We start from the raw sequence: 27,945 nt of genomic DNA on the forward strand, positions 1-27,945 counted from the left end.
GAGATATATATATAACCCCAATTCCAATGAAGCTGGGACGTTGTGTTAAATATAAATAAAAACAGAATACAATGATTTCCAAATCATGATCAACCTGTATTTAATGAAATACACTACAAGGACAAGATATGTACTGTTCAAAGTGATAAACTTTATTGTTTTTAGCAAATAATCATTAACACAACGTCACAACTTCATTGGAATTGGGGTTGTATAAATGTGTGTGTGTGTGTGTGTGTGTGTGTGTGTGTACATACAGCTGCTGAAATAAGTATTAAACACGTCACCATTTATCTCATTAAATGACATGGAAATTTCACCAGATGTTGGGACCAACCAAAGTAATCCATACATACAACTACAGTAGAACACATAAGCTCAAAAATTAAGTTATGTGTAATAATGTATAAGGACATAGGGAAAATGTATTGAACACAACAAATGTTATTTATTTAATCCTTTGTACAAAAGCCTTTGTTTGCAATGACAACTTCAAGACGCCTCCTGTATGGAGAAACTAGTCGCATGCATTGCTCTGGTGTGATTTTGGCCTATTCCTCCACACAAGCAGTCTTCAAATCTTGGAAGTTTTCATGGGCTTCTTGAGTTTCAGTTCTTTCCGTAGATTTTCAAGTCAGATGATTGGCTGGGCTATTCTAGCAGCTTTATTTTTTTTTTATTTGAAACCAATTGAGAGTTTCCTTGGCAGTATGTTTTGGGTCATTATCCTGCTGAAATATCCACCCTCGTTTCATTTTCATCATCCTCGTAGATGGCAGCAGATTTTTGTCAAGAATGTCTCAGTACATTTGCCCATTCGGCCTTCCTTCAATAATGTGAAGTTTACCAGTACCATTTTCTGAAAAGCAACCCCACACAATCATGTTCCCACCTCCGAACTTCACTGTTGGTATGGTGTTTGCAGGGTGATGTGCTGTGCCATTTCTCGTTCAAACGTGGTGTGCATTATGGCATCCAAACAGTTCAATTGTGCTGTCATCTGACCAGACTATATTTTCCCAGTATTTAACTGGCTTGTCCAAATGTTTTTCAGCAAACTTTAACCGAGCTTTTTTTTTCAGCAATGGGGTCTCGTATGTCGAGCGTGCATACAGGCCGTGGCGGCGGAGTACATTACTCAGTTTTCCTTGTGACAACATCCATCCATCCATTTTCTTTACTGCTTATCTTCATTAAGTCTTTAATTCTATCCATCCATCAATTTTCTGAGCCGCTTCTCCTCACAAGGGTCGCGGGCGTGCTGGAGCCTATCCCAGCTATCTCCGGGCAGGAGGCGGGGTACACCCTGAACTGGTCGCCAGCCAATCGCAGCGCACATAAAAACAAACAACCGTTCGCACTCACATTCACACCTATGGGCAATTTAGAGTCTTCAATCAACCTACCACGCATGTTTTTGGGATGTGGGATGAAACCGTAGTGCCCGGAGAAAACCCACCAGGTTCGGGGAGAACATGCAAACTCTACACAGGCGGGGCCGGGATTTGAACCCCGGTCCCCAGAACTGTGAGGCAGATGTGCTAACCAGTCGCGCCGCACCGTACGGGCCTTGTGACAACATTACCTGCTAATTCCAGTTCTTTTTGAAGGTCTCCACAGGTGGTTCTTGGCTCTCGGACAACTCTTGTGATTATTCTTTGCACTCCTCTGTCAGAAATCTTGCGAGGAGCACCTGATCGAGGCAAATTTATGGTGGTATGATTGGCTTTCCACTTACGTATTATGGCCCCAACCAAGCTCACTGGAATGTTCAGAAACTTAGATATGCGCCTGTTAGCAATGCCATTGTTATGTGTTGCAACAATTAGTTTGCGATGGTCTTGAGACGGCTCTCTGCTTTTACAAATCGTGAGATGTGTCTTGACTCACACCTTGGCAATGAGACCTTTTTGCAGGCAGTCAATTAGGACTGAAACAGCTAATATTCATTTCCACTGACAAGGGGCTGGATTGCGGTTTGATTATTGATAGATTTTAGGTGTTGTCTTGGCTTTCCATGTCGTTTTATTCCTCCCTTTTTTCATGTGGTCATTACGTTTTCCCTGTATCATTTAACATTTTACACACAACTTAATTTCTGAGCTCATTTGTTCTACTTTCTTTGTATGATTGGATTAATTTGGTTGTTCCCAACATCTGGTGAAATTTTCAGGTCAATAGCACCTTTGGAAGTATATTTAGTGAGAAAAGTGGTGACTTGTTAAATAGTTTTGTTATGCCCACCAAGGAAAACATCTTTACGCTGTGGGTACAATTATTAGACAAGTTTTGAATTTTTTTTTTTATGTTTTAACAAATATAAAAATAATTCATAACTGTCACAAGCCTTGCATCCACAGAGTCTGTCAATTTCTTTATCTATTGGTTTTCAACATTTTGTGCAGCAGCAATCACAACCTCTCAGACACTGTTCCAAGAAATATACTGTTGTCCTTTATGGTAAATCTGCAATTGAAGAGCCCACAAGGTCTCAATAGGGTTTAAATCGGGTGAGGAAGTGAGACCATGACATTTTCCTGTCATCTTTAACGCCTTCTTGACTTGTAAGCCATGCTGTGAAAGACTTTGATGCATGTGATTAAGCATTTTCATAAAAATCATGGAGTTTCTTTTTTCTGTAACGCTGCTTGAAGAAAGTGTCTAAAAACCAGTAGTAGAAGTCCTTCTTCCAGCTGAAGTGGTCCAAGTAGCTCAACTTTAATGGTACAAGCCAATACCAGTACCCCACCACGACCTTGCTGGCGTCAGAATCGAAGTGGAGTCGTGTGCCCATTACTGATCCAGGCATGGGCCCCCCCTTCTGGTCCGTCATGAGTGACTCTTGTTTCATCAGTCCATAATACCTTTGAAAACTCTTTCTTTAGGTATTTCTTAGCCCACTCTTGATATTTTAACTTATGTGCAGTATTCAGTGGTTGTCGGATTTCAGCTTTCCCTACCTTGGCTATGTCTCTTGAGCACGGACGGACACCTTGTACTTCTAGGTACTTCTGGTATATGCCAGCACTGGAGAACAATGGGTTGCTAGTAGCTCCACGTTTGATTCTTCATAAATGTTTGGGAGTAGATTTGTGTCCTTTTTTCCAGTACCACCACAAAAATGTTGTAGTTCTCCAAGTACCACCATAAAGTCCAACATTAAAGAAGAATGCTAAGTGTTCATCAAAAATGAGTCAGATTTTATACAGTACCTAAAAAGTTTTTTTTTTTTTTTTACACAAATACACATCACCTGGTAATTCAATAAACAACTAAGTGTATACGCTTGGAGTTGGGAAATATGCATAAAAATTATATGGTCAAAATCTCACTTGCCCAATAATTGTGCACACAGTCTAAAAGTGATTTAATCTGCATGTTTTGTTTAAAAAAAAAAAAAAAAAAAGAAAAAAGAAGACTACCCCATGGGAGCTCCTACTACTATAATCTTCAATGTACACAACTTTCTTGGTAATTTTAGAATGTTTTTTTTTTTTCGTTTCTTCTGACTGCATTACCAGCATGCTAATTCATGCGGCCGGCTTTTAAGTCTTTTGATATCTATTTGTTGTTGTTTTTTTTTTTATAGCTGGTAAAGGAATTAAGCAGAGTGGCCAGCGTGCATCAGAACTAGCCTTTTCAAACATTTAAATCAATATCTTGTGTGAGCAGATGCTAACACAGGCTGTGTGTTTGCATGTAGAAGTACACATCTGAGTGTTGGAGGGGCGGTTTCATATTACTGTATCAGCTTCAGTAAATTGCATGCAGGTTTCTCCTGTCAGAGCCATTCAGTCATAGTTTGAAGCCCACATTCCTCAATAGTATTACGATAGATGGCGAAAACTTGAGAAGCCACTCTTCCGTTTCGTTTACAGGGCTGCTGTGGCTCTGTCCGCATTCGTCTTCCGTTTTAAAGCTGACATCCTTTGAGGGTAACAAGCCCCTTTTCACACAGCCTGTTCAAGGCAGGAATATTGAGCCGTTATTAAGCCTCCCCACTTTTGTACCGAACACACAGAAACCAAATGAGGGGGCTGAATGTTAAGCCGACACTGGAAGTATTCAAAGCACTGAATCAACCACATAACGATTTGGTTATTTTTATGACAGTCTCACTGAATCTCTAATGCGTAAAATTGGCGAGAGAGCCGAGTTGGGGTTGTGCTGGGTAGACCAAGACTGAGAGACTGTAGGACAAAGGGTGAAACAGAGGCTGAGGCTAAAAGGTAAATGGCCTGCCGTTCCTTTGTTCGGCACCTGTTTCTTTGCCTGCTTCACCCTACCAGTGTGCACCACTCCTTGTGGGCAAGACGGAGTAGGAATAACTTGTGTATACATAGTGAACACAGAAAGCACAACATACCCTAAACATACATAGTATAGCATTTCAGTGTTTCATCACTCCTACTTGATCTCTTTGTAATATGATTAGTTGGGTATATGAACCAACAAACGTTTTTCAAAAGAGTGGATTCACAATAGAACAGAATGCCATTGGCACAAAAAAAGACAAAACATTTTTTGATGTGTGTATGCTTACCTTTACAATGTGTATTTTACAGTTTGATGAAGTACACAACAAACTGGAAAAGCTTTGGAAAGCCACATGTGCTCTGTTGACAAGGTCCTCTCTCCATATCATCCTTTCCCCAGACATGTTACATCTGTGAGGACCATGGCAGAGAGAGCAAGGCAGCATGTGGAGCGTGCATGGCCTGTAACAGACAAGGCTGCAGACAGGCATTCCATGTCACCTGGTAGGTGGTCATGAGTGTGTGTATATGTGGCTCCCAGAAAAATGCTTCATATTAGGTTTCATGCCTTTATGCACATAGATGCCACGTCACAAAGAGTCTCTTCAAAATGCATTGCAGAAAATGTTTAGCAGGAATATTCCAACGATCAATCCATCAACTAGTTTGTAACAAAATGTAGCTAAGGTTTTCCTGGAAAAATGGGTTGATTCAGCCCTCTCTTATAACCAGCTGACTATGGTCACGGTCACCCAATTTTCAAGAAATTAAAAATAGAGAATATTTTTGCAGCAGTCAAAAGCGGAATGTTTAAAAACATTCAGTATATTCCAAATAATGACAACTTGAAATGTAAGCTTTAAATGTACAAGAATTACTATTAACTCTATAAAGCAAGTGTCAAACCGGTGGCCCGGGGGCCAGATCTGGCCCGCCGCATCATTATATGTGGCCTGCGAAAGCAAATCATGTGCGTCAACTTCATGTTGCTTGCGAAATTATCAAAAGTGCAAATTATCTTCACTTGTAATAATGTTGAGATATTGCAAGCATTTTTTTAGCAATCCCCCTTTTAAAAGAAATATAATAATAGTTGAAAAATATGTTTTTATAGGCTTCTGATTACAAAACTAGGTATCCATCAATTTGTTGGATATATGTAACTATATGAGGTATTAATTAATTTATATGGGTTCGCACTCATGGCGGCCCTCTGAGAGAAGTCCTAACTATGATGTGGCCCCTGACAAAAATGAGTTTGACACCCCTGCTATAAAGGGTCCTCTCTTGTGAATGTATGTTATGGGGCACTGGCTGTATGTGTATGGTATTGTGAGGATTTCAACATAGCTGCGTGTCTCTTCTCCTGTGTGGCCTACTGGATGATGCTGTTAGCGCTCAGATGGCAGGCCTGCTGTGTGAGGAGGAAGGCCCTGAAGCTGACAATGTCAAATATTGTGGCTACTGCAAGCATCACTACAACAAAATGGTACGCGGTCCAGCCACTGTTACTACTTCCTCATAGTGTACACCAGCTCCATAGATTTTGTTCAAATACAAAAATTATACATGCTGTGTATTGAAATTATTAGCAGTGTCATTCACACACTTTAATACACACGTTCAAGTATTGGAGTAGCTAAAATACCGGTAGTGCTGGAGCCTAACCACGCTGTAACCAGTCGTCCACCGTGCCGCCGTGTCTCAATCAATTGAACAATAATTAATCGAGCATCAAATTCATTGACAACTTGATAATTGATAAATCATTTAGAGCCATTGTTTAAGTTAAAATTGTCCAAATCCTTGGAATTTTAGCCTCTCAACAGTGAATATTCTCCGATTTCTGTAGTCCTCCATGAAAGCAGACTGGTTATCTTTGTGTTGAATCAAAATAAGTCATTTGCAAACACAAGCTTTTATTTGGAAAACAATCCTATTTTCTGACATGTTACAGACCAAACCAGCAACTGAATCAAAAAAAAAATAGGAGGCACTTTAATCTCTTAATAAAAATAATCGTTCTTTGCAGCTGTAGAATGAATGGCCTGTAATTGACGTAGTTGAACCAGAAGCAGCCTCAGAAGTGTATATCAAGCCCTTTGCTTTAATCAGGACCCAAGAAGTAGCTCTCAGTTTCAAAAAGGTTGGTGAGTACATCACTCCCTCTCGTGTGATATTGCTATATTGCTGTTTATTTTGATTTGTTTCATCATTAAACAATACAAAATACACAACAATAATCGGTTAATAAACCGTGTTCGGAAACATTTGCTTTTGCAATAAACTTTAATGCAAAATACATTGTATCAGATTATTCGATTCATCGATGAAATAATCGATAGAATAATTCATTCTAAAAATATTCGATAGTGACAGCCCTAGTTGTAGTTCATGTTTTCTTATTTACAGCAGAAGAAACGACGCTCCAGTGAAAATGCAAGTAGTACCTTCAGTCATTCCAGGGGGCGCGCTACTTCTCCATCACAGGACAAACATCACCACCACAGGCAGCGGAAGGTAAATAAATTACATTTGATTTCCATCCATCCATTATCCGAGCCGCTTATCCTCACAAGGGTCGCGGGAGCGCTGGAGCCTATCCCAGCTATCATCGTGCAGGAGGCGGGGTACACACTGAACTGGTTGCCAGCCAATCGCAGGGCACATACAAACAAACAACCATTCGCACTCACATTCACACCTATGGGCAATTTAGAGTCTTCAATTGACCTACCATGCATGTTTTTGGGATGTGGGAGGAAACCGGACTACCCGGTGAAAACCCACGCAGCCACGGGGAGAACATGCAAACTCCACACAGGCGGGGCCAGGGATTGAACCCCAGTCCTCAGAACTGTGAGGCAGACGCTCTAACCAGACGGCCGCCGTGCCGCTCATTTGATTTCCAAAACGTCTAAATTCAACTGACCATTTTTTGTATTACTTATTTTTACCATTTTGCTCAAGTGAGAAATGTAAGGTACTCGCTTGATTCCTGTGTAATGTCTTTTCAGAGTCACAAGGACAAGATTCGTCAGAAAGACCGCCACAAGTCCTCTGACAGCCTTGTCCCTTCGGTGGTATCCAGCAGTATAGACATGGTATGAAGAGCAGTGTGACATGAGAGTTCTTGGATACAGCAAAATTAACATTTTTGCAAATCATTTTTGTGTGCCATGTTTGTGTTGGGATAGCTCTCTTCCACTCACCACAGTTCCAAAGACAGTGAGGGAAAGTCCAAGAAGCTGATTTCGCACAGTCACGGTCACCACAATAAGAAAGCAGGAAGCACCGTCAAGAGTGGCTCCTCCTCTTCCTGTTCCTCCAGTCCATTCAATCCAGGTATTACAGTAACAGTTTAGCAGGAGCAAGAATAAAATGTTAAAGGTCCCCTGCCATCACATTTTTTAAATAATCTTTGATGTCCTGTTATCTGGTTTGTAAAATAATTTGGGTTGAAAATGGCCAGAATGCCCTTTTTCGAGCTATTGTAGTTGGTTTTTGTTCACCTGGCAGTTGAGATGAATGGATTTCTCATTAATATTCGACATGTAAATCGTGATCGGATCTTAGCAGCCAAGCGTTCAAAGCGACGGATCCTTCGATAGGCAGTCTTACTATCATTGTGAAGCAGAATTCACCAATTGTTGGAGGGGACGTGGGTGAAATAAAAGAGAGGAGGATATTTGGAGAGGATGGTCCTGCGCTCCCCTTCAATTACTTCAAACATAACTGGCGCGCGACCTGCATCGCTCGTGCATATTTTGGCGACAATGACCGCAAGCGTCGCTATTTAAGCCACAGTTATATTATAAATTATAAATATAGGTAATTAAAGGTGTAAGAGACAACACATATGCTTTTATATATTGTATTTGCATGGCTTGGCCGCTGCCGCCCAGTCGCGCAAAAAATGCACTTCTACCAGTGTATGAAAGCTTATGTTTACAAAGTCTTCCTCCACGAAATGGGCACAATTGGCACAACAATGGGCACAACACAGCAGAATTCTGTTTCTGAAATGCTTGGAAATTTCTCCCAAAATAAATTGAAGCCATTTATTCCTCAACTCCTCTGAGTTTGGCAGGTGACGCAAAGTTTAAGCTTTGCACGAGATGTAGCCGTGTTATCGCTCAGCCAGTTTTCCTGAGATGAGTGGGCGTGTAGCCGAGGGCTGGTACTTGAATATTAATTCGTGAAATGATGTCACAATGACGGCGATTTTAAATCCACCCGTTTTGCAAGCAGTTTGGTGTTCATTGGTTTTTACAACTGACAAACCGCACAGATGTCAAATTTAAACCAGGTTACCGACTCTCATTTTGACCTATACATAAAACAGTGGAAAAATTTGGACTTTGTTGGCCTGGGACTTTTAAGAAATCGGGAAGCTTGAAGGGGATGATTTTGTTTCATCAGCTCTGTCTTGCTCATGAAGGTGGAGATCAGTCTTCCGCTCCAGATTTCCATCAGTACTCCTCCTCTTCCCGTCTGGAGCGTGACCAAGAGCGAGGAGGCGGTGACCACAGTGGCGAGGATCGCAAAGAGCGTCACAGGAGGCCAGCCGTCCAGAGGGCCAAAGAGGACGGTGATAAGGAGGAAGACAAAGATGAGGATGAGGAGGAAGACGAGGATCGCAATTATCATGAGCCGCCAGCGTTGACGCCTGCTGAGGGCCCTCTCACTGGGTCTCAGGGTCATGATCGGTCAGATGCAAACTCAAGCCCTTTCGAGAACAAGGTCACAATTTCAACTTTTGGCTCCATCATGCGCATCACCTCCACATCAGTGCTGGGTAGTAGCAGTAAGATCCGCAAGATCTCCTCTTCAGGGGACTACAAACCTTCCAAGTCTCTGTGCAAGTTGTCTCAACTAAGCACACCACCTATCCCAGAAGAAACAGATTTAGAGGACAAAACTACCCTGCCACCTCTGCCCCAAGAGAGAAGGCACCGTGGCAACAAAAAGAGCCGCCACGGTCCAGGCCGACCTCGGGGAAGCAAGAACCGAGAGAGGAAAGAGGACGCTCATTATCATCATCACAGCACCGCACCTCCTCCTCCACCACCACCAGTCTTCACCTCCTCGCTCTACCCGAGCCCAATGTCAGTTCCACACCTGGCATTCCCCTCCTCATTGCCCACCACCACCCCTTTGTCCTCTTCATTCTCATCTTCCTCAGCTAGCAGTTTTTCCACAAGCCGTGGCAACTCGCTGCTTGGCTCGGGTGAGTGGGTGTGTGTGGTCGCCCTCAAGTTTCCTGTGTGTAAAAAAAAAATGTTTCCACCTCAGCATATTCGTTTGTAGCTTCACAGAAAATGCTAGGTGAATGTCACAATAGCAGTTTATCTTTACAGTATCTAAAGAACAAAATAAATAATGCTCAGTCTGATCAGTTAGTTTGTTAGACATCTTTCTTAATAGTATTTTTGGTGCTCAGTGTAACTAACATAATATTCGACATAGAAGTTTGTGCTCTGCCTGACTGTCTTAAAACCAATCTATTAGTCAACTGCATTTTCAGACAAACTAAGTTACAAAATAGGAAAGCACACAAATGCACATGGACACACACAAAAGGAAATATCAACTTAAAAAGCATCATACAAGAGGCAACGTAACGAATGTCTCCAAATATGAGACTAAAACTGTGTAGAACTCATGCCTTGATCAGACTACAAAAACAATTTTGTCTTTCCAGATTGCCCTATGTCAGGCTACCATCATAAAATCTTGCCCTCTCTCGGGGAGACAGTGGCAACACTACACGACATGTATTCCGATACCACAGCATCCCCTCTTCTACGATCACTGGGCTTTATCTTGTCAAATCAAACACTGTCGGAGAGGCGGAGAACGTGCCACTGGTCAACACGACCGGATACACTCATTACCATGTCGACGATAACAACACGCCGCGACAATATATTGGGGGGCAAAATGAGGAAATGTTGACAACGGCAAGCACGGAAGGCAAAGCGCTGGTCACAATACGCAATCCTATTGGTCGACGTCAAGGTGCGCTGTCGGAGAGTTGTCGTTGATATGTCACACTACACGGAAAATATTTTAAAAAATTTTTAAAATGCTAGACTTTTAATTTTGGCATCATAGGGCTATTGTAGGGCCAAATCGTCAGTCGTGGATTATGTCACACTACAAGACGTTTTGTCGTTCCCGACAGAATATGTCAGGCCCGATCTAAGAAATCAGCTGCGATAGCTAATCGGGTCAATAGCGGGGTTAAAATCCTGTAGTCTGATCTGGGCATAACCCTTATGTTGACAAGCATAACATAAATTCATTTTGAGTCATTAAAGCAGCAAATACATTAGCAACTAGCTTAGCTGATATTTTACAGGCAACAATATTGACTCTTGCAGTTACAAACATTTTACATGCACTAGACCATCTGTTTCTATTTAGTTATAATTTCAGAGCATCCTTATAAGATACTTTAAGTTGCTGTATGCTCGTTTTACTACCATTTGAGCACAAGTGTCCAGTGTTTGTCCAAAAAAAAGAGGCTCTGACAGTTTTACTCCATCTGTATGCGTGTACTTACATTTTTGCTTGTATAATAATGCTGTTTATAAAGATCTTCATCTTCATCCGGCATTTATTCTGCAGCAGAATGTCTGAGATGGGCCTATTTCATTTTATTACAGATTAATTATTTAACAACGCAGAATCTGGAAAATTAAGATGTTTGTACTCTCTGGCTCTACAGACTAGGGTTGGACATCGTTTGAATTTGAGCGATTCCGGTCCCTATTCTGGTTCCTCATTTCGATTCTTGTTCCAAACGATTCTCGATTCCAATTCTTTTAGGGGGCTGGGTCAAAAATGTTTGCATGGTTTAAAAAGGTTTCCAAATTAAGAACATCAATTTTCTTAGCAGCCCGCACCACAGACTAAAATGAACATTTAACGTTATAAACAATCAATATCAATATCAAACCTATGAACTAAAAACCAATGTGTGTGGCACTAACCCAATTGACGTAATCGTCATTAATTAATGTTTTCGCTAAAAGTTAAATATAGCATTGTTAAAATAGTTATTTGCGACTGTTTTCTCACGTCAAATGGTTTATATGTGCAAGTTTTAACTTGACTTCCTGTTTTAAGCTTGTAGCCTTTTATTTTTAAGGGTACGTACCGGAACTCAGCATTTTGGCATTAAAAGTAACTTGACACAACACCGGTGAATTTTGAAAACAAAAGTAAAACTAGACGGCAAGAAAAAGAGTAATAAATGGTAATAAATTTGGATTCCTTTACCTACCCACTGATGAGACACAAGGTTAGTGTTTGTGATACTGTGAGAATGTTTTTGTGAATTTTGTCCCAATTCATTGTGATGTAAAGTTGCTAGTTTGACCTTTGGTGAAGTTTTAGCTCAATGTTCAGCTTTTTTTTTCTGTCATCAGCTCTTACATTGGTTTGAAGACTAAAAACCATCAGTGCAAAACTGCAACCCACCATTTAACTTGGGAGCTGCGTCAATGTTGACAGATGTGTTTTATTGTTTCACTCACCCAATTTTACTTGACTGAAGTTCCGCGCAGTGTAGGCTAAGGCTCGGAGCAGGAGCTTCTACACATCGTGAAAGCCTCCTTTGCACAATATAATCTTATTCTAAGTGTTGCACTGAAGCGACTGGTCATTTATTTGACCAAAGTTAAGACAGACTTTTGTTTGCCGCTGCCATTGGGCACAAGCACGTCTTTGTGCGCGTTCTTCATCGTTGGCTTTCACCATTTTTTTCTTCGGGGTCGGCATCAAAACTGGGAACCGAAATAGTTTAATTTTAACGATTCCGGGACAACCGGCTCCGATTGGTTCTCGATTCTCGATACCCAACCCTACTATAGACGCATACCTGCACATTTTAAAATAATAATAATAATCCTTCTGTCTTTCTCGCTCAGGTATTTATTCCAGCCTTAAGAACCCTCTTTCACTGGGTGGGGGCATCTGCAGCACCGCTGTCTCTCTGGGTGGAGGGGTGTGTAGCACCTCCTTGTCCCTGGCTGGGGCCATGTGTAGCACCTCTCTCTCATCAGGACTCCTCCCATCCCACGCACTCTCACTCTCGCACCAATCAAGCAATCCTGTTTCAAACCCACAGGTATATTCAGTATATCCATTCACATAACCCTTTCCTGATTTCTTATGTTTTTGCATGTTAGTCACATTTAAGTGTTTCCCATCATCAAGCAAATTGAAATATTAGTCAAAGACAACACAAGTAAACACAAAATGCAGTTGTTAAATGAAGGTTGTTGTTATTAAGGGAGAAAAATAATCCAAACCTACATGGCCCTGTGTGGAAAAAGTGAAAGCTAATAACTGATTGGGCCACCCTTAGCAGCAACAACTGCAATCAAGCGTTTGCGCTAACTTCCAATGAGTCTCTTACAGCGCTATGGAGGAATTTTGGCCCACTCATCTTTGCAGAATTGTTGTAATTCAGTCACATTGGAGGGTTTTGGAGCATGAACTGCTTTTTTTAAGGTCATGCCACAGCATCTCAATAGGATTCAGGTCAGGACTTTGACTAGGTCACTCCAAAGTCTTCATTTTGTTTTTATTCAGCCATTCAGAAGTGGAAATGCTGGTGTGTTTTGGATCATTCTCCTGCTGCAGAACCCAAATTTGTTTCAGCTTGAGATCACGAACAGATGGCCGGGAATTCTCCTTCAAGATTTTTTATCACAGCCAGTCTTCCAGGTCCTGAAGTGGTCATGCTTTCTCATATGTTCCTGAATTTCTTTAGATCCCTGCATGATTTCTTGCTTTTGAAGATCTTTTAGTGTAGTTGACTTTGTCAGGCAGGTCCGATGTAAGTGATTTATTGATTGAGAACAGGTGTGGCAGTATAAAGCCTGGGTGTGGCTAGAGAAATTGAACTCAGCTATAAAAAAAAAAACAGTTATGTTTTAACGGGAGGGGGGCGATAACTTCGGGGCCATGTAGGTTTGGATTTTTTTTATCCCTTAATGAGGGAAAAAAAACACCTTCATTTAACAAATGCGTTTTGTGTTTATTGGTGTTGCCTTTGACCAAGTCACTAATGGTGTAGTGGTAACTTACTTTGTTGTGGGTAGCGTGGGTTCACTTCCCACTCAGTGACGATGTGAATGTAAATGTGAGTGTGAATGGTTGTCTATATTTGCACTGTGACTAACTGGTGACCAGTTCAGGGTGTAGTCTGCCTTATGCTTCAGTGCCCCGCGACCCTGAACAGGATAAGCGGTATTCAGAATGGATGGATGGATGTCTTTGACAAATGTTTTTATTTGTTTGACGATGGGAAACATTTAAGTGTGAGAAACATGGAAAAAAATAAGAAATCAGGAAGGGGGTAAACACTTTCTCACACCACTGTATTATCATTTTTATTATTCGGTGCAATACAAAGACATTACGGTTACTTGGATAAATTACCAAAAAAATAATCTTTACCCATAATGTTTAACTGCATGGATTTTGTATCTCCACACTTGCATTCTTTTTTTAAAATGAACTCCGATAGGTGCATCCAGGTTCGAGCAGCGCCTACAATGTAACCTCCACGCAACCTTTCATCACTGGTCTCTCCACACTGCCACCACTACTGAGTCAAGCCCCAACCTCACTACGAGGTATGAGGCAGAGGTCAAAATAGTTACCTTCATTTGTTCTTCCATCTCACAAAACAGTTATAATTCCCGTTACCATACACGTATTTGGATACCCTCTATAATGACACAGACAGAAAATTACAAATATACTTTGAATTGATTACTATTAATTTTGACATCTTGTTCCTTTTCTTAGAGTCAGACCTTGATGACTGTCGCTTCCCATGTCAGGGAAACTCGCCGAGGGAAAGTCTTTCCTCACAGTACAGCTTTTGTTTTTACCGAGATATTTTATCCTTGGCAGCAGGTTAACAACCCAAGTAACAAATGAAACACTCACCACCTTTACCCTCTTGCTCCCTCCATCACACACAGGTCTCCTATGAGCTCCCTCCCACTTCTTTTTGACCAGAGAGATGGTTTAGGTGCAGGAATTCAAGCATGTCCTGAGAACATCCCCCAGGCAAGCTCGCACATTGAGCTCCTGTTGGAGAAACATAGCAATGGAGAGATTGGCGTCAATAGTGAGTAACCTCTGTCTTTGCCTCCTGTTCAGAGAATTATGGCCTCGTACCAGTGCAAATGCTTATAAAAGCAAAGGTTTTTCTTTTCAAAAGAGTTTGCACCTCAACAATATATTTACAATTATGACTTCATTATAGCCTAGTGAAACCCTGGGTTTCATGTCCAGCCCTCATAAACACTCCTTACTAAATATATATTTTTTAAATGTATGCAGTGTGCAATACAAAATACACAACAGAGTATGAGCTGAATTTCCACTTAAGGGATTATAATGAGTACAATAAACTTTTGAAAATCAAACATCTGTACCAATACTTTTTTTTTTCACCTAAAAATGTGGTGTTTTATTACAAACAATACTATCTTCAAACTTGTGTACCTGATCCATGTGTAAATACCAAGAATTAAAAGGTGAACGTTTGATAGCTTGTCTTTTGACGTCAAACCCAAATATTTTCAGTCTACGGCAAAAATAAAAGATAGTAAAATAATTGGGTCTCACTGTTCAAACATTTTTGGAGGGAAGTGTATGTTCCTCTCTTCTGCAAAAATATCGCTGGTATTCAGTAGATTTTTACCATGCACTTGAGAATGTCTTTATTTTTTTTACAAATGTGACAAGCTTGGTAAATAATTATGATTTTTTTATCTCACACATTTGAGGGATTAAATTTACAATGCAACGTACATCTATCCATCCATCCATCCATTTTCTTTACCGCTTATCCTCAGAACTGTGAGGCAGATGTGCTAACCAGTTGGTCACCGTGCCGGCTAACGTACATGCTCTGACCACGTTTTTAATGTAGCTTCTAGTTTTGTATTGTTTCATTTTGTTTGTTTGTTCTTTATTTGTTTTGGTTTTGTTTTTCTTTTCTTTTTTTTAATTGTCGCTTACATGTTCAAAATAAAGACAATCAATAATTATTTTTGAAGGACTTCACTCAGTCATTGATTTAATATCGTTACATTTAAGTTTTTATGAAGACAAACTTGGCTTCCTGATGGTGAAAATGAAACGGCATAACAACATTATACTGTCATGCTTAGAATGTAGTGGCCCTTGTTTTTTCAGTTCTTGTATTGGAACATGTCAACCGACTGGGCTCCCTCCTTGGCTCACACGCAATCATCTGACTGCATTCTGTGTCACATAATCTCAGCATGATGGAACGATTTCTTAGTGATATGAGTTGTTTTCTGTCTCTGCTAGTTGTTGACATGCTCCAGTCACTTCACTCGCTGCAGCAGGAGAACCAGCGGCTCCAGGACCAGATCCTCAGTCTGACAGCCAAGAGGGAGCGACTGCAGTTGCTCAACACCGAGCTGGCTGTACCTTTCCCTCATGCTCATTCCGTCCAAGGCTCTTTGCACACCGCACCCCGGATCAACTTCCTGTCCTCAAGTCAAGGTCCGATTTTTAATGGTCTATTTACCAGCTTTAACGGGACACATTATTATGTTGGTGCCCCATATGCTCTTCATGTGTGTCTATCTTGCTGCTTTCTCCTCCCTCATCAGCCTTCCTCTGCATCATGTGCATGTTGCATTTTAAACACATGCACGATTGTCATTTTTGTTCTGTGAAATCGTCTTTGAGGTAACACGGTTAGCAGTGGTTAGCATGTGTGCCTCATAGTTGAGAGGTCCCAGTTTCGAACCTCGGCTCTGTGTGGAGTTTGCATGGTCTTTCCGTGCTTGTGTGGGTATGAGTATTCTGGCTTCCTCCCACATTTCAAAAACAACAAACGTTAAGTTAATTGAAGGGCCCACATTGTCCATCAGAGTGAATGTGAGTGTGAATGGTTTATATACCATTCACACTCACTTGGCTGTGACCAGTCCAAGGTGCCCCCTGCCTCTGGCCCAAAATCAGCTGGGATAGGCTCCAGCCAAGTGACCCTAATGAGGACAAGCGGTATAGGAAATGGATGGATGGATGAAATGGTCTCTGACTCTGCCTCTCTTTTCTCAGACCCCCTAATCACCAATAAGAGTCCACTGTCGAAGAACAGTTTCCTTAATGAAACTTCCTTTGTTACCTCCTCTGAGGTGAGAACCTGTTCTTTTCTCAAAATATATTAACAAATACAGTCTTTGCCCTTTTCTGCATGGATCTTCATGTTGAGAGTGGTGACTACGTTTATCTACTGCACATCAAGATTACCGCCAAACGCAAGCGCAGAGAGAAAAAGCTAAATCCACTGTTTCTGTACCATCCCAGGATCTCCACTCTGGTAGTCCGTCCCGCAGTTGCTCTTCCCTCTCCTTCCAGAGTACTCCTCCTCCTCAACCAAGCCCCGCCTCCTCGAGTCAACCAGTGATGAATGGGCGAGGTACGGGTGACAGTTTGAGGATAATAAGTCAGGTTGGCACCTCTACTCAGCTTGTGGCGGGCGGGCTACTCACATCTCTTGCAGGAAGTCCTCAACTGAGTCTGAATGGATCGCTCAGTGGTTTAAATGGGGTGATACATTCCCCTGTCCAGAGCGCATCTCAGTCCACACTCCCTGCTCTGCGTCCCCAGCCGCCTCCACTCCACCCTCAGACAATGGCACAGAGCTTTCAGCTTCCCAAGAGTGTGAGCCCGTACGTAACCTAAACGATTAAACATCAAAGCAAGAGTTTTGTCGTGCCCATATCGCCTCAACAATCCAAATGTTAGTATATTTAGTTAGTACAGTATGGCTAATCTGTCTGTTTCATTTTATTGTCAATCTTTTAGGTCTTCTCTCCTGTCAGAGCAGCAGAAACAGATTATTCTGGAGCAGCAGCAGCAACTCCAGCAGTTCCTCACATCACAGAACTTCACTCCTGTAAGTTCTTATTTTTAAACTACCAAGCTTAATTATACATTTTACAAATGGTCACATAATTCCATCCATCCATCCATTTTCTTCTACTTATCCGGAGTCTGGTTGTGGGGGCAAAAGCTTAAGCGGGGAAGCCCAGACTTGGTTCTCATCCAGCTCTTCCGGGGGGATACCGAAGCATTTCCAAGCCAGCCGGGAGACATAGTTGCTCCAGTGTGTCCTGGGATGTCCCAGGAGCCTCCTCCCAGTGGAATGTGCCCGGAACACCGAACATGGATGGTGTCCAGGAGACATCCTAACCAGATGCCCAAGCCACATCATCTGGCTGCTCTCGATGCAGAGTAGAGCTCTGAGCTCCTCCCGGATGACCAAGCTTCTCACTCTCTAAGGGAGAGCCCGCACAACCTGCAGAGGAAACTCATTTCAGCCGTTTCTATCTGTGATCTTCTTTCGGTAATGACCCACAGCTCGTGGCAGACCCCAAGATAGTTTAACTCCTCCACTTGGGGCAGGATCTCTTCCCTGACCCAGAAAGAGTACTCCACCCTTTTCTGACTGAAGATCATTCTCATCCCAACCGCTTCACACTGGGCCACAAACCGCTACAGCGAGAGTTGAGGATTGCGGCTTAATGCAGCCAACAGAACCATGTCATCTGCGAAAAGCAAGATGACATAATCTCCCCGGCCTTCCCTAGGACGTGGTCGAAGTTCTGCTGGTGGAGCAAACACACCACAAGGTGGTGATCAGTTGACAGCTCCGCCACGCTCTCGTCTCTAAAATGTCCAGGACATGCGGCTGCAAGTCCGATGACACGACCCCAAAGCCCATCATCGAATTGCAGCCTTGGATGTCCTGGTGCCAAGTGCATGTATGGACATCCTTACTATATGTTTGAACATGGTGTTTGTTATGGACAATCACCAATAAGCACTTCAGTTCAAAAACAGAATAACAGAACCTTCCATGGCAACAACTGTAGGGGAAGTGGTCCACCTCAGATCTTGTCCCAGTTGGTCGGTGCAGAACCCAAACAGCAACAACCTCAGATTCGGACAATATCACCAAGGGAGGGGGGAGGAGATAGGACAAGCGGCAGTAAAACAGGCCTACATGTACTTTAACTAAATGCCAAAGAGTAGAAATAAGTCTTAAATCGGGATTTAAACATTTCTACTGAGGTAGCAGCTCTAATATCTGCGGGTAGGGAATTCCAGAGTACTGTAGCCCAAATAGAAAATGCTCGAGAGCCTATAGACTTCTTTCTGGCTCTCGGAGTCACCAAGAGACCAGTGTTTTGCGAGCGTAGATTTCGGGACAGAACATACGGTACACTTAAGTCAGCGAGATAAGAGTAAGTTAACAGGACCTTAAAATCCCATCTCAAATGGACCGGGAGCCAATGGAAGTTTTCCAGAATGGGGGTAATATGATCGAACCTTCTCGTCCAACGTGAACATTGAAGTCCCCCAGCAGAACAAGGGATTCCCCAGGGGTAGAGCGCTCCAAACCCCTTCCAGGGACTGCAAAAAGGGTGGATACTCTGAGCTGCTGATTGGTGCATAGGCTCAAACAGCAGTCAGGACCCATCAGAAGACGGAGGAAGGCTACCCTCTTTTCCACCAGGGTAAATCTCAATGTACAGGCGCCAAGCACACAATTGTCCATAATAATTGTGATTCTTGGTCAACCTAAGGGATAAATGGAATATCCAATATTATGAAAAGGATAATCTCAGATATTTTATGCTCTGACTCAATATGTATTCAGGACGTATGCTGTTCTAGACAAATGATAACTTGGTCAATATTATTAATTTAACTTTCTTGCAGTTGTGCATCCCCAAGGTAGTTCTACAAAGAGTAGTACTCATTTTCACCTCTGTGTTACTCTCCGGCTCTCAAACATGAAGCCTGTCCATTGAACTTGTTCAGTCTTCTTTTCTAATAGGCACGTAATTAGACTTAGAGTATTGGGTCACGTTTCACGTTCAAATCATTTTCTGAATAGCAGAAGCACAGGAGTAAGCTCCACAGGATTTAAAGAATAGCATCTGTTGCCGTTCAAAGTGGAAGACAACTTCACAGAGCTGAGGGTGTGAGTCATGCAAGTGTGTGTGTGGGCAGGAATATTTAGCAAAAGAAGCTTTTCGAGTGGTCAGCTTCTTGGTCAGAAGCTTTGAGTCCCTGGGACGTATGTAAAATGCAATTACAAAAGGTTATTATTACATATTGGCTACTTAAGGAAGGTTGCTTGTCATCTCTGAGTGACTTCGAAGAGTCGGCAAGAATTGTCAACATGTCAGTTCTTGATGAACTGAAACTTTCCCTGTCATGACCAAGCTGTCTTCTCTGCACAATTAGGAGCAGAGGGCAGTCGTTTGCCAGATGCTTCAGCAGCAGAGGCAGAGGGAGCTGCAGCGCCTCACACTGGCAGGAGCCCTCACGTCCACGACAAATTCCCCCATATTGGCCCAGTCGCCCAACCTGCTGTCCTCAGCAACTTCCTGCCCCCTGCAGGGCAGCCAGGGGGGAAACCTCTTTGGGCGACAGGAAGGCCCCCTTCAAAAGCCTGTGAGTGGTACTGCAAGTGTTCCATTATTTGCTTACTCTCTATTCTTCTTCTGTTTTTTTTTTATTTTATTTTGTCATTTTTCAGGCTGCAGGAGAGAAGGGCGGAGACAAGAATGGATAAAACCCCCAATGTTACAACACCATCTCAAATGAAGATATTGATCATAACTCTGAGGAATGACTGAGGTCAACTCACATGACATGAGGACAGCATTTCTACTCTGTCATCTTTAATGAATGTACAACAGGATGGACTTGAGGGTGAGGTTTTTGTGCATGGAAGTTGTTTTTATCAGAGGTTCTTTAATGTTTTTACACAGGCAGCTTTTCAGAGAGCACAAATACAGTGGTCTCTTCTTAAATTGCACTAATTTGTTAGTTAGACCAACGGGCCTGCTTATTATGTGGACACTCTTTACTCGTCCTGACAGGTGTGGTCTTGTTTCTTGTTTTGAAGTATAATCTCAAGCACTGATCTTTAATGAATCCTTTCCATAGATTTTCACATTCAGACTGTTGGGAATTAATGAAAGAATGTCATCCACTTGTGAGCCACCTCACACATTTGTCTTCCTGTAAATGTTTTCTTCCCTTTGTGTTCGCCACACCCACATTATTTCCAGGCATTTGCTTTATGCTTAATAAAAAGCTAAATTTAATATCGTCTTTCACACGAGTGACTTGCTGTTGACTCCTGACGGGACAAGCCGAAAGTCACAACAACAAGGTGGTCAGTGGCATTTCAATTACCTCAAAACTTTGTACCATCATTTTCTACTCTGTTGTGTGGGTTCCATTTTGTGATAACTCCTTTTACTACTTATACAGGATATAAATGGCCACCGAAAATTTTGTCATCAACCATGTTAAAGCTATTTACTGATGTCTAAATATCCACAATTGCGTATTGGTCCCTACAACTGGCATTGCATCTATTCAAAACCAGAAAAGTTTATCTATCTATCTAATTGCTGTCGAGATTAAGAGGATGAAACCAAACATTTAGAAGTTGTTAGTGAGTTGTTCTTTTTCCTAAGTGTGCACTTTGCGTTAGTAGTCGAATGAGCTATTTAGTCATCAACACAAAAGATGCTCAGTAACTTCAAGAGACTTGATTTTTTTTTTTATGAGAATCAGCACTCTTTTTTTATATATATATATATATATATATATATATATATATATATACAGTATATATTTCTGTTCAACATTCTTTTCATGTCTGAGAACTCGCTGTTCTTTTAGCAATACTGGCTAGATAATGCCTTAATGTTGGTAGTCTTTTTTTTCATTGCGGATACATGGAGAGTTACTGAAAAGGCACTCATCCTAAACCCATTTATACATTTTATAGATAATTTCATCAAATGAAATGTGTGAATAACCTGATAGTGATAACTATAGTGTCATTTTTTACTGTATAATTTTTGTGTTCAGATACAATGTTCTTGAGTTGTATGTGCTTCAGAGATGTGAGAGAAAAGTACGAAATGGAAATCTTACAATGAAGCCTGCACAGTGGTGCCCTAGCAAAGGATGTAAACTATAATGAAAATGCTGTCACAATAGTGTGTTATTTGTGGTGTTCCCTGCTCTGAGGATGGTGAAATGAGATGCAGTGGACCCTTATTGGTTACTGGCGCTTCCATTCATGGCATTGGCTGATGGAAAGCTTATTTTCCCCTACTACCGTAATTTCTTATGTATAATGTGCATTTTTTTTGCCCAAACAATTGTCAAAAGTCAATAGTGCGAATTATACATAGGTATAGGGGCAAATGGGAAAAAACTTTCACATTTTATAAATGTATGCCGCCATCTATTGGTAATGAAAAAGCTGTACACTTTAATTCCAAAATGCCACCGCCACCTAGTGGTTATAAAAAAGGTGTAGCCTACACTTTCAATCCAATATGACAGGCGTGTACATATGACTGCATATATGTACATTTGTGCTGATAAGTTTACATACCCTGGCAGAATTTTATTATTTTTTTAAATATCACTGATGACTGAACAACAACCATCATTAATTTCTTTATGGTTATGTTATGTTTAATGATAATGCTTTTCTGAAATGCTTGACCGTTTAATTTGAATCGCATTAAAATACAATTAAATGTGTTTCACCTGGTCCTTCATGTTTTCTTTAAAGAATTGTACCCATCTTACAAATTCTGCCTGGGTAATCAAAAATATGAGCACACCTGTGTGTTTCCTCAGTCACTAAATAAAAGTAGGGCTGTGAATTTCAAAATAAGAGCAAGTAAATTAAAACAAAAAGGATTAAGTGTGCAAACCAAGTGCTTAACTTCAGAAGAATTCTTTGAAAAAAAAAATAACAAAATACATCCATCCATCCATTTTCTGAGCCGCTTCTCCTCACTAGGGTCGCGGGCGTGCTGGAGCCTATCCCAGCTATCATCGGGCAGGAGGCGGGGTACACCCTGAACTGGTTGCCAGCCAATCGCAGGGCACATACAAACAAACAACATTCGCACTCACATTCACACCTACGGGCAATTTAAGGTCCCCAATTAATGCATGTTTTTGGGATGTGGGAGGAAACCGGAGTGCCCGGCGAAAACCCACACAGGCACGGGGAGAACATGCAAACTCCACACAGGCGGGACCGGGGATTGAACCCCGCTCCTCAGAACTGTGAGGCTGACGCTCTAACCAGTCGGCCACCGTGCCACCTAACAAAATACAGATAATACTCAATGTTTTGATCATATGGGTAGAAGCAAAATCATGCATTGTAAAAATGCATTATACATAGGTAGAAGGGTTATCCAGAATTTTGAGGTCAATTTAGGGGGCGCGTAATATACATGGGTATGCATTTTACACGAGAAATTACGGTATATGTTGCCATGTGATTCTTCCATTCTTTTGATCACAAATTCATAGGAGGAAGGGATTTTTTTAATGTTTTCTCTTTTTTTCTGTAGCAATATTGTCACGGGTCTTGTTTTCTCACCTCTTCAATTTGAAATATCGTCTGCCCTACGTGATATCTTGAGTGCTAGTTATTTTTGTGTGTAGATGTCAGAAAACAACTTAAAACAGCTCACTAGGAGGTGATTAAATACTGTAGCAATGACAGAATGGGAATGTTTTATTATGTTGATTGAAAAAAAATATGAGCCAACTTTTAACATTAAAAGTGGGACGTCTACAATTTACCAAGTATGTGTGAAGTCCTGAGAAGACTATGTCCAATGAAGGTTTTGTTTTCTTTCCCATGTTGCACTGGGGCATTGTAAGCCCAATTTGTTCAATCTATTTTATTTGATTATAAGTTGTCCATTTCTTTGTGCAAGACATGTTCTTTAAAGCTTTGAAGTTTGGGTAACCAAGATAATCCATGTTATGAATGTCGTACTGTGTATCTTCAGTGTTACAACATTAGAGCACCCATCTCATAGTGAGGTTTGATGGAGAGTTACTTGTTAGAATAAGAATTGCATAAAATGCAGTGGTTTCTCAAATATATCAATAATTACGAAGTTATAACTATGCATGATTTTAAATGCATTATTCCCTAGCAAAGAAATGTTTTTATTAAATGAGCACCTAAAGCACCTAAGGACAAGGTTGTTGTCTTTGTAGAGGATATTTGCCTGAGAGAATTGATAAAAAAAATGAATTTGACAATATTCAGATTAAATCCCTGTAAAGTATTTTGATATTTTTGTGTGTAAAATTAAAATGATGGATGAGTACAGTTTTGTTTTGTCAATAAATGTATTTTACTGATTTGTTTTACCTGTTCTCTTGAATGACTTCTCTGTTACAGTGGAAACACAAAGGCTATGCTGTACTTTTCTGGCACAACATATATAATCATGTGCTTATTACTTGACCACATATTGTAGCTTCGGACCTGTCTGCAGTATCCTACTTTTAAGATCTCTGAGAAAATGTTGATCCATAAGACAACTGCATACAGCTATGTTTAGCCTTGTTAATCCTTTAATGAAGGATGCACAATTGTTGCTTTCCGGTTTATACTTTTTTGTTAGCATAGGTTACTACAGTTACACAGTAAGTTACCACTTAAGTATACGTAAGTACATTTTGCAGGTATCTGTATTTGAGTAATTATATTTCGAATGACTTTCTACTTAAGCTCCCTACATGTGAAACTTTCTACTCCTTTGTAGGCTTAATTGTTACCTTTTCAAACTCTGCGGCTGATGACACAATGTAAAAAAGACGGAAACAGAGAGGTTGACTGAGTGAAACATTGGGAACTTAAGGTGAAAAAAAAACAGGGACAGCAGTGACACAGAGGACCGTGCATCAGATACTATTGGCAACTCAGATATCCTACCCGCTGAGCGATTATTTATTTAATAAACCATTCTCATCTACTTCCTCCGCCTGCTTTCGGGTCCAGTCCAACATCATACGATTACCAATCGTGACATCATCTATGTCTTTACGGACCTTGCTCGCTTGACATGTTGGAACAGGAAGGGGTAATCCCCAAACTGTTTGACTGTCCAAAATCTCTTGGTATGCTGAAGCATTCAGCGTTCCTTTCACTGGAGTTCATGGGCTAATATTTTGGACATTTCTAACTTTGTGGGAACAATATGGCGATGGCCCCTTCCTGTTTCAACATGACTGTGCATCAGTGCACAAGTCAAGGTTCATAAAGACACGGATGAGAGAATTTGACGTGGATGAACTTGGCTGACCTGTGCAATCCTGACCTCAACCCTATAGGAACACTTTTGGATGAATTAGAGCGGAGATTGAGAGCCAGGCTTTCTCATCTAACATCGGCGTGTAACCTCACAAATGCGCTTCCGGAAAAAACCTTCATAAATTCCCATAAACTGTTCCACGTAAGCACAGTGTGAGTACTTTTGGCATCTTTCCTTGCTTGTAAATCACCAAATATAGGGCAGCGTTCTTCTTCTTTTCCTTTCGGCTTGTCCCATTAGGGGACGCCACAGCGCATCATCCTTTTCCATGTAAGCCTATCTCCTGCATCCTCCTCTTCCCTCACGACAACCATCAACCTTCTCTTTGGTCTTCCTCTAGCTCTCTTGCATGGCAGCTCCATCCTCATCATCCTTCTACCAATATACTCACTATTTCTCCTCTGGACGTGTCCAAACCATTGAAGTCTGCTCGCTCTAATTTTGTCTCCAAAACATCGAACCTCGGCTGTCCCTCTACCTGCTCCCTACTTTCACTGCAGATCACAATGTCATCTGCAAACATCATGGTCTACGGCGATTCCAGTCTAACCTCATTGGTCAGCCTATCCATCACCACTGCAAACAGGAAGGGGCTCAGGGCTGATCCCTGATGCAGTCCCATCTCCACCTTAAATTCGTCTCTCACACCTCACCGCAGTTCTCCTGCCCTCGTACATGTCCTGTATTATTCTAACATATTTCTCTTCCACTCCAGACTTCCGCATGCAGTACCACAGTTCCTCTCTGGGTACTCTGTCATAGGCTTTCTCTAGATCTACAAAGACACAATGTAGCTCCTTCTGACCTCTGTACTTTTCCATCAACATCCTCAGGGCAAATAATGCATCTGCGGTACTCTTTCTAGGCATGAAACCATACTGTTGCTCGCAAATACTCACTTCTGTCCTGAGTCTAGCCTCCACTACTCTTTCCCATAACTTCATTGTGTGGTTCATCAACTTTATTCCTCTATAGTTCCCACAGCTCTGCACATCACCCTTCTTTTTAAAAATGCGCACCAGTACACCTTTCCTCCATTCCTCAGGCATCTTCTCACCCGCTATAATTCTGTTGAACAAGCTGGTCAAAAACTCCACAGCCACCTCTCCTAGATGCTTCCATACCTCCATAGGAATGTCATCAGGACCAACTGCCTTTCCATTTTTCATCCTCTTTAATGCCTTTCTAACTTCCACCTAACTAATCATTGCCATTTCCTGGTCCACCACACTTGCCTCTTCTACTCTCCCTTCTCTCTCATTTTCCACAATCATCAACTCCTCAAAGTATTCTTTCCATTTATCTAGCACACTACTGGCACCAGTCAACATATTTCCATCTCTATCCTTAATCACCCTAACCTGCTGCACAACCTTCCCATCTCTATCCCTCTGTCTGGCCAACCTGTATAGATCAATTTCTCCTCTTCTTTAGTGTCCAACCTGGTGTACATGTCATCATATGCCTCTTATTTGGCCTTTGCCCCCTCAACCTTTGCCCTATGTCACATCTCAATGTATTCCTTTCGCCTCTCCTCGGTCCTCTCAGTGTCCCACTTCTTCTTAGCTAACCGTTTTCCTTGTATGATTTCCTGTACTGTGAGGTTCCACCACCAAGTCTCCTTCTCTCCTTTCCTGCCAGAAGATACACCAAGTACTCTCCTGCCTGCCTCTCTGATCACCTTGGCTGTAGTGGTCCAGTCTTCTGGAAGCTCCTCCTGTCCACTGAGAGCCTGTCTCACCTCTTCCCGAAAAGCTGCACAACACTCGTCCTGTCTCAGCTTCCACCACATGGTTCTCTGCTCTGCCTTTGTCTTCCTAATCTTCTTCCCCACCACCAGAGTCATCTTACACACCACCCTCCTATGCTGTCTAGCCACACTCTCCCCTACCACTACCTTACAGTCGGTAACCTCCTTCAGATTACATCGTTTGCACATGATGTAATCCACCTGCATGCTTCTACCTCCACTCTTGTAGGTCACCCTATGTTCGTGCCTCTTCTGGAAAAAAGTGTTCACCTTATCCTGTTTACAATTAGTGCTTTGTCTTTTGTCTTTGTTTCTCTCTCCCCTTTAGAAACTTTGTTCTGTTTGACTCTGATTCTCAAGAAACTTCAATTATAAAACCAAGAAACCACAGCGGAAGCTTAAAAACTCCACTGTGACACAGTAAAACTGTTCCGGCATAAAAGGGATACAGATCTTCCATTCTGCTTGACCTAACAGCCGAACAGCACAAAACAACAACAACAAAAAACAAAAAAATGCCAGAGTAGGCCGGAGTGCCGGTACACCTGGCCGAGCGTTCTCCCCAGCCCGACTATGCCCTCCCCCCACTAACCAATGAATGATGCATTAAAACTGGAGGACCGGCAAGAGCAGTGAAGACGTGGGGGAAGTGCGACCAGACCGGAAACCAGCACAGCTGTGCCAGCACCCATCACGGCGTCCACCCCACCATACCGGGTGCCAGTCCCCCAGGGGACCCTGAATGAGATACAGAGTGTGCCCAATGTGCGGCGTATGTACAGTGTGAGTACTAAAAATGTGCAGTGTGTGTGAAGTAAGAGGATAGACTCCTGCGGGTCCGCCCCAACCGTCCAGCAGTGGAGCGTTTGAAACAGGATGGTACCTCGCACAGTTCCAGAGCTCTATTGAAGTTTTCATGATATATATATATATATATATATATATATATATATATCATGAAAACTTGGTGTGAGTGGACTTAAATTTCACAAATTCGATTTGTGACACGTCAATGACATGACACCATCTTAATGACGACATCGAGGTACCAAATCTCGTGTTTAAAATATTAGACTACTGTTGCTTTATATCTGGGTGACATTCCTCTTTGAACTCCCAGAAGACTGCATTGCACATTAAGGAAATAATCTCGAGCCCCTTGTACTCTTGTATTCTCTGTATTCTTGTGTTGTATTCAATAAAGTGTATATATAAAATGAAAAACAAATGACACGGAAGAGCGAACGTGTCATTTCTTTCAACACTGAACAAGGAGCTTGCAAGAAAATCAAATGAAGAAATAGATTTGATAGCCAGTGTAGGCCTTGAGCGGGTTTGACTCACCCAACATGTTGCGAGCATGCTCGGTGTGTGGAAATTGGAAAACAATTTTAAGTAACCATGAAGAATGAGATAACAATGACCGCTGCTCAGTTTGAGGCTACACAATTCGTGACTTAGTATTCTCTCTTCGTCGAGAGCTACACAACTTTAACTTCTTTTGTACCCAAGCCGAAACAAAAAGCAAAGCGCGTCCACTTGAATGCGCCACTTGATCGTAACCATGTCCGCGCTTCTTTCCGCTGCCAGTCTCAGGCACGACTCCATCAACCAATCAAATTAGTGGGCGTTCCACTCCGGAACATATTACATTCTGCCTTCCGATTGGCTGGTTGTT

At 41.8% G+C, this 27,945-nt stretch overlaps 1 protein-coding gene and 1 long non-coding RNA gene across 6 annotated transcripts in view; one reads left to right on the forward strand and one right to left on the reverse strand.

Moving 5' to 3' along the window:
• LOC133477444 (protein AF-17-like) overlaps positions 1–23,561 on the forward strand; it is a 29,258-nt gene extending 5,697 nt beyond the window's left edge. For 2 of the 5 annotated variants that reach the window (XM_061772211.1, XM_061772214.1), the window contains 16 exons: positions 4,657–4,760; positions 5,652–5,745; positions 6,669–6,776; positions 7,274–7,360; positions 7,454–7,601; positions 8,698–9,486; positions 12,194–12,393; positions 13,801–13,909; positions 14,085–14,151; positions 14,264–14,412; positions 15,627–15,824; positions 16,389–16,465; positions 16,638–17,002; positions 17,139–17,229; positions 19,590–19,799; positions 19,885–23,561. In XM_061772211.1, the coding sequence (XP_061628195.1) occupies positions 4,657–4,760; positions 5,652–5,745; positions 6,669–6,776; positions 7,274–7,360; positions 7,454–7,601; positions 8,698–9,486; positions 12,194–12,393; positions 13,801–13,909; positions 14,085–14,151; positions 14,264–14,412; positions 15,627–15,824; positions 16,389–16,465; positions 16,638–17,002; positions 17,139–17,229; positions 19,590–19,799; positions 19,885–19,920 (2,832 nt within the window). In that variant the 3' untranslated portion in view covers positions 19,921–23,561. The remainder of the gene's footprint in view (positions 1–4,656; positions 4,761–5,651; positions 5,746–6,668; positions 6,777–7,273; positions 7,361–7,453; positions 7,602–8,697; positions 9,487–12,193; positions 12,394–13,800; positions 13,910–14,084; positions 14,152–14,263; positions 14,413–15,626; positions 15,825–16,388; positions 16,466–16,637; positions 17,003–17,138; positions 17,230–19,589; positions 19,800–19,884) is intronic. The other 3 variants (XM_061772213.1, XM_061772212.1, XM_061772215.1) reach the window with 3 other exon arrangements.
• On the reverse strand, positions 9,387–27,862 carry LOC133477446 (uncharacterized). The gene is made up of 3 exons (XR_009788366.1): positions 27,612–27,862; positions 14,229–14,372; positions 9,387–9,519 (listed from the first exon to the last, which is right to left on the reverse strand). It is a non-coding gene; the product is annotated as an uncharacterized LOC133477446 (long non-coding RNA).
• Between the last annotated feature and the right edge of the window lie 83 nt (positions 27,863–27,945).

The sequence above is a fragment of the Phyllopteryx taeniolatus genome, chromosome 4 (assembly GCF_024500385.1).
Source record: "Phyllopteryx taeniolatus isolate TA_2022b chromosome 4, UOR_Ptae_1.2, whole genome shotgun sequence".
Classification (NCBI taxonomy): Eukaryota; Metazoa; Chordata; class Actinopteri; order Syngnathiformes; family Syngnathidae; genus Phyllopteryx; species Phyllopteryx taeniolatus.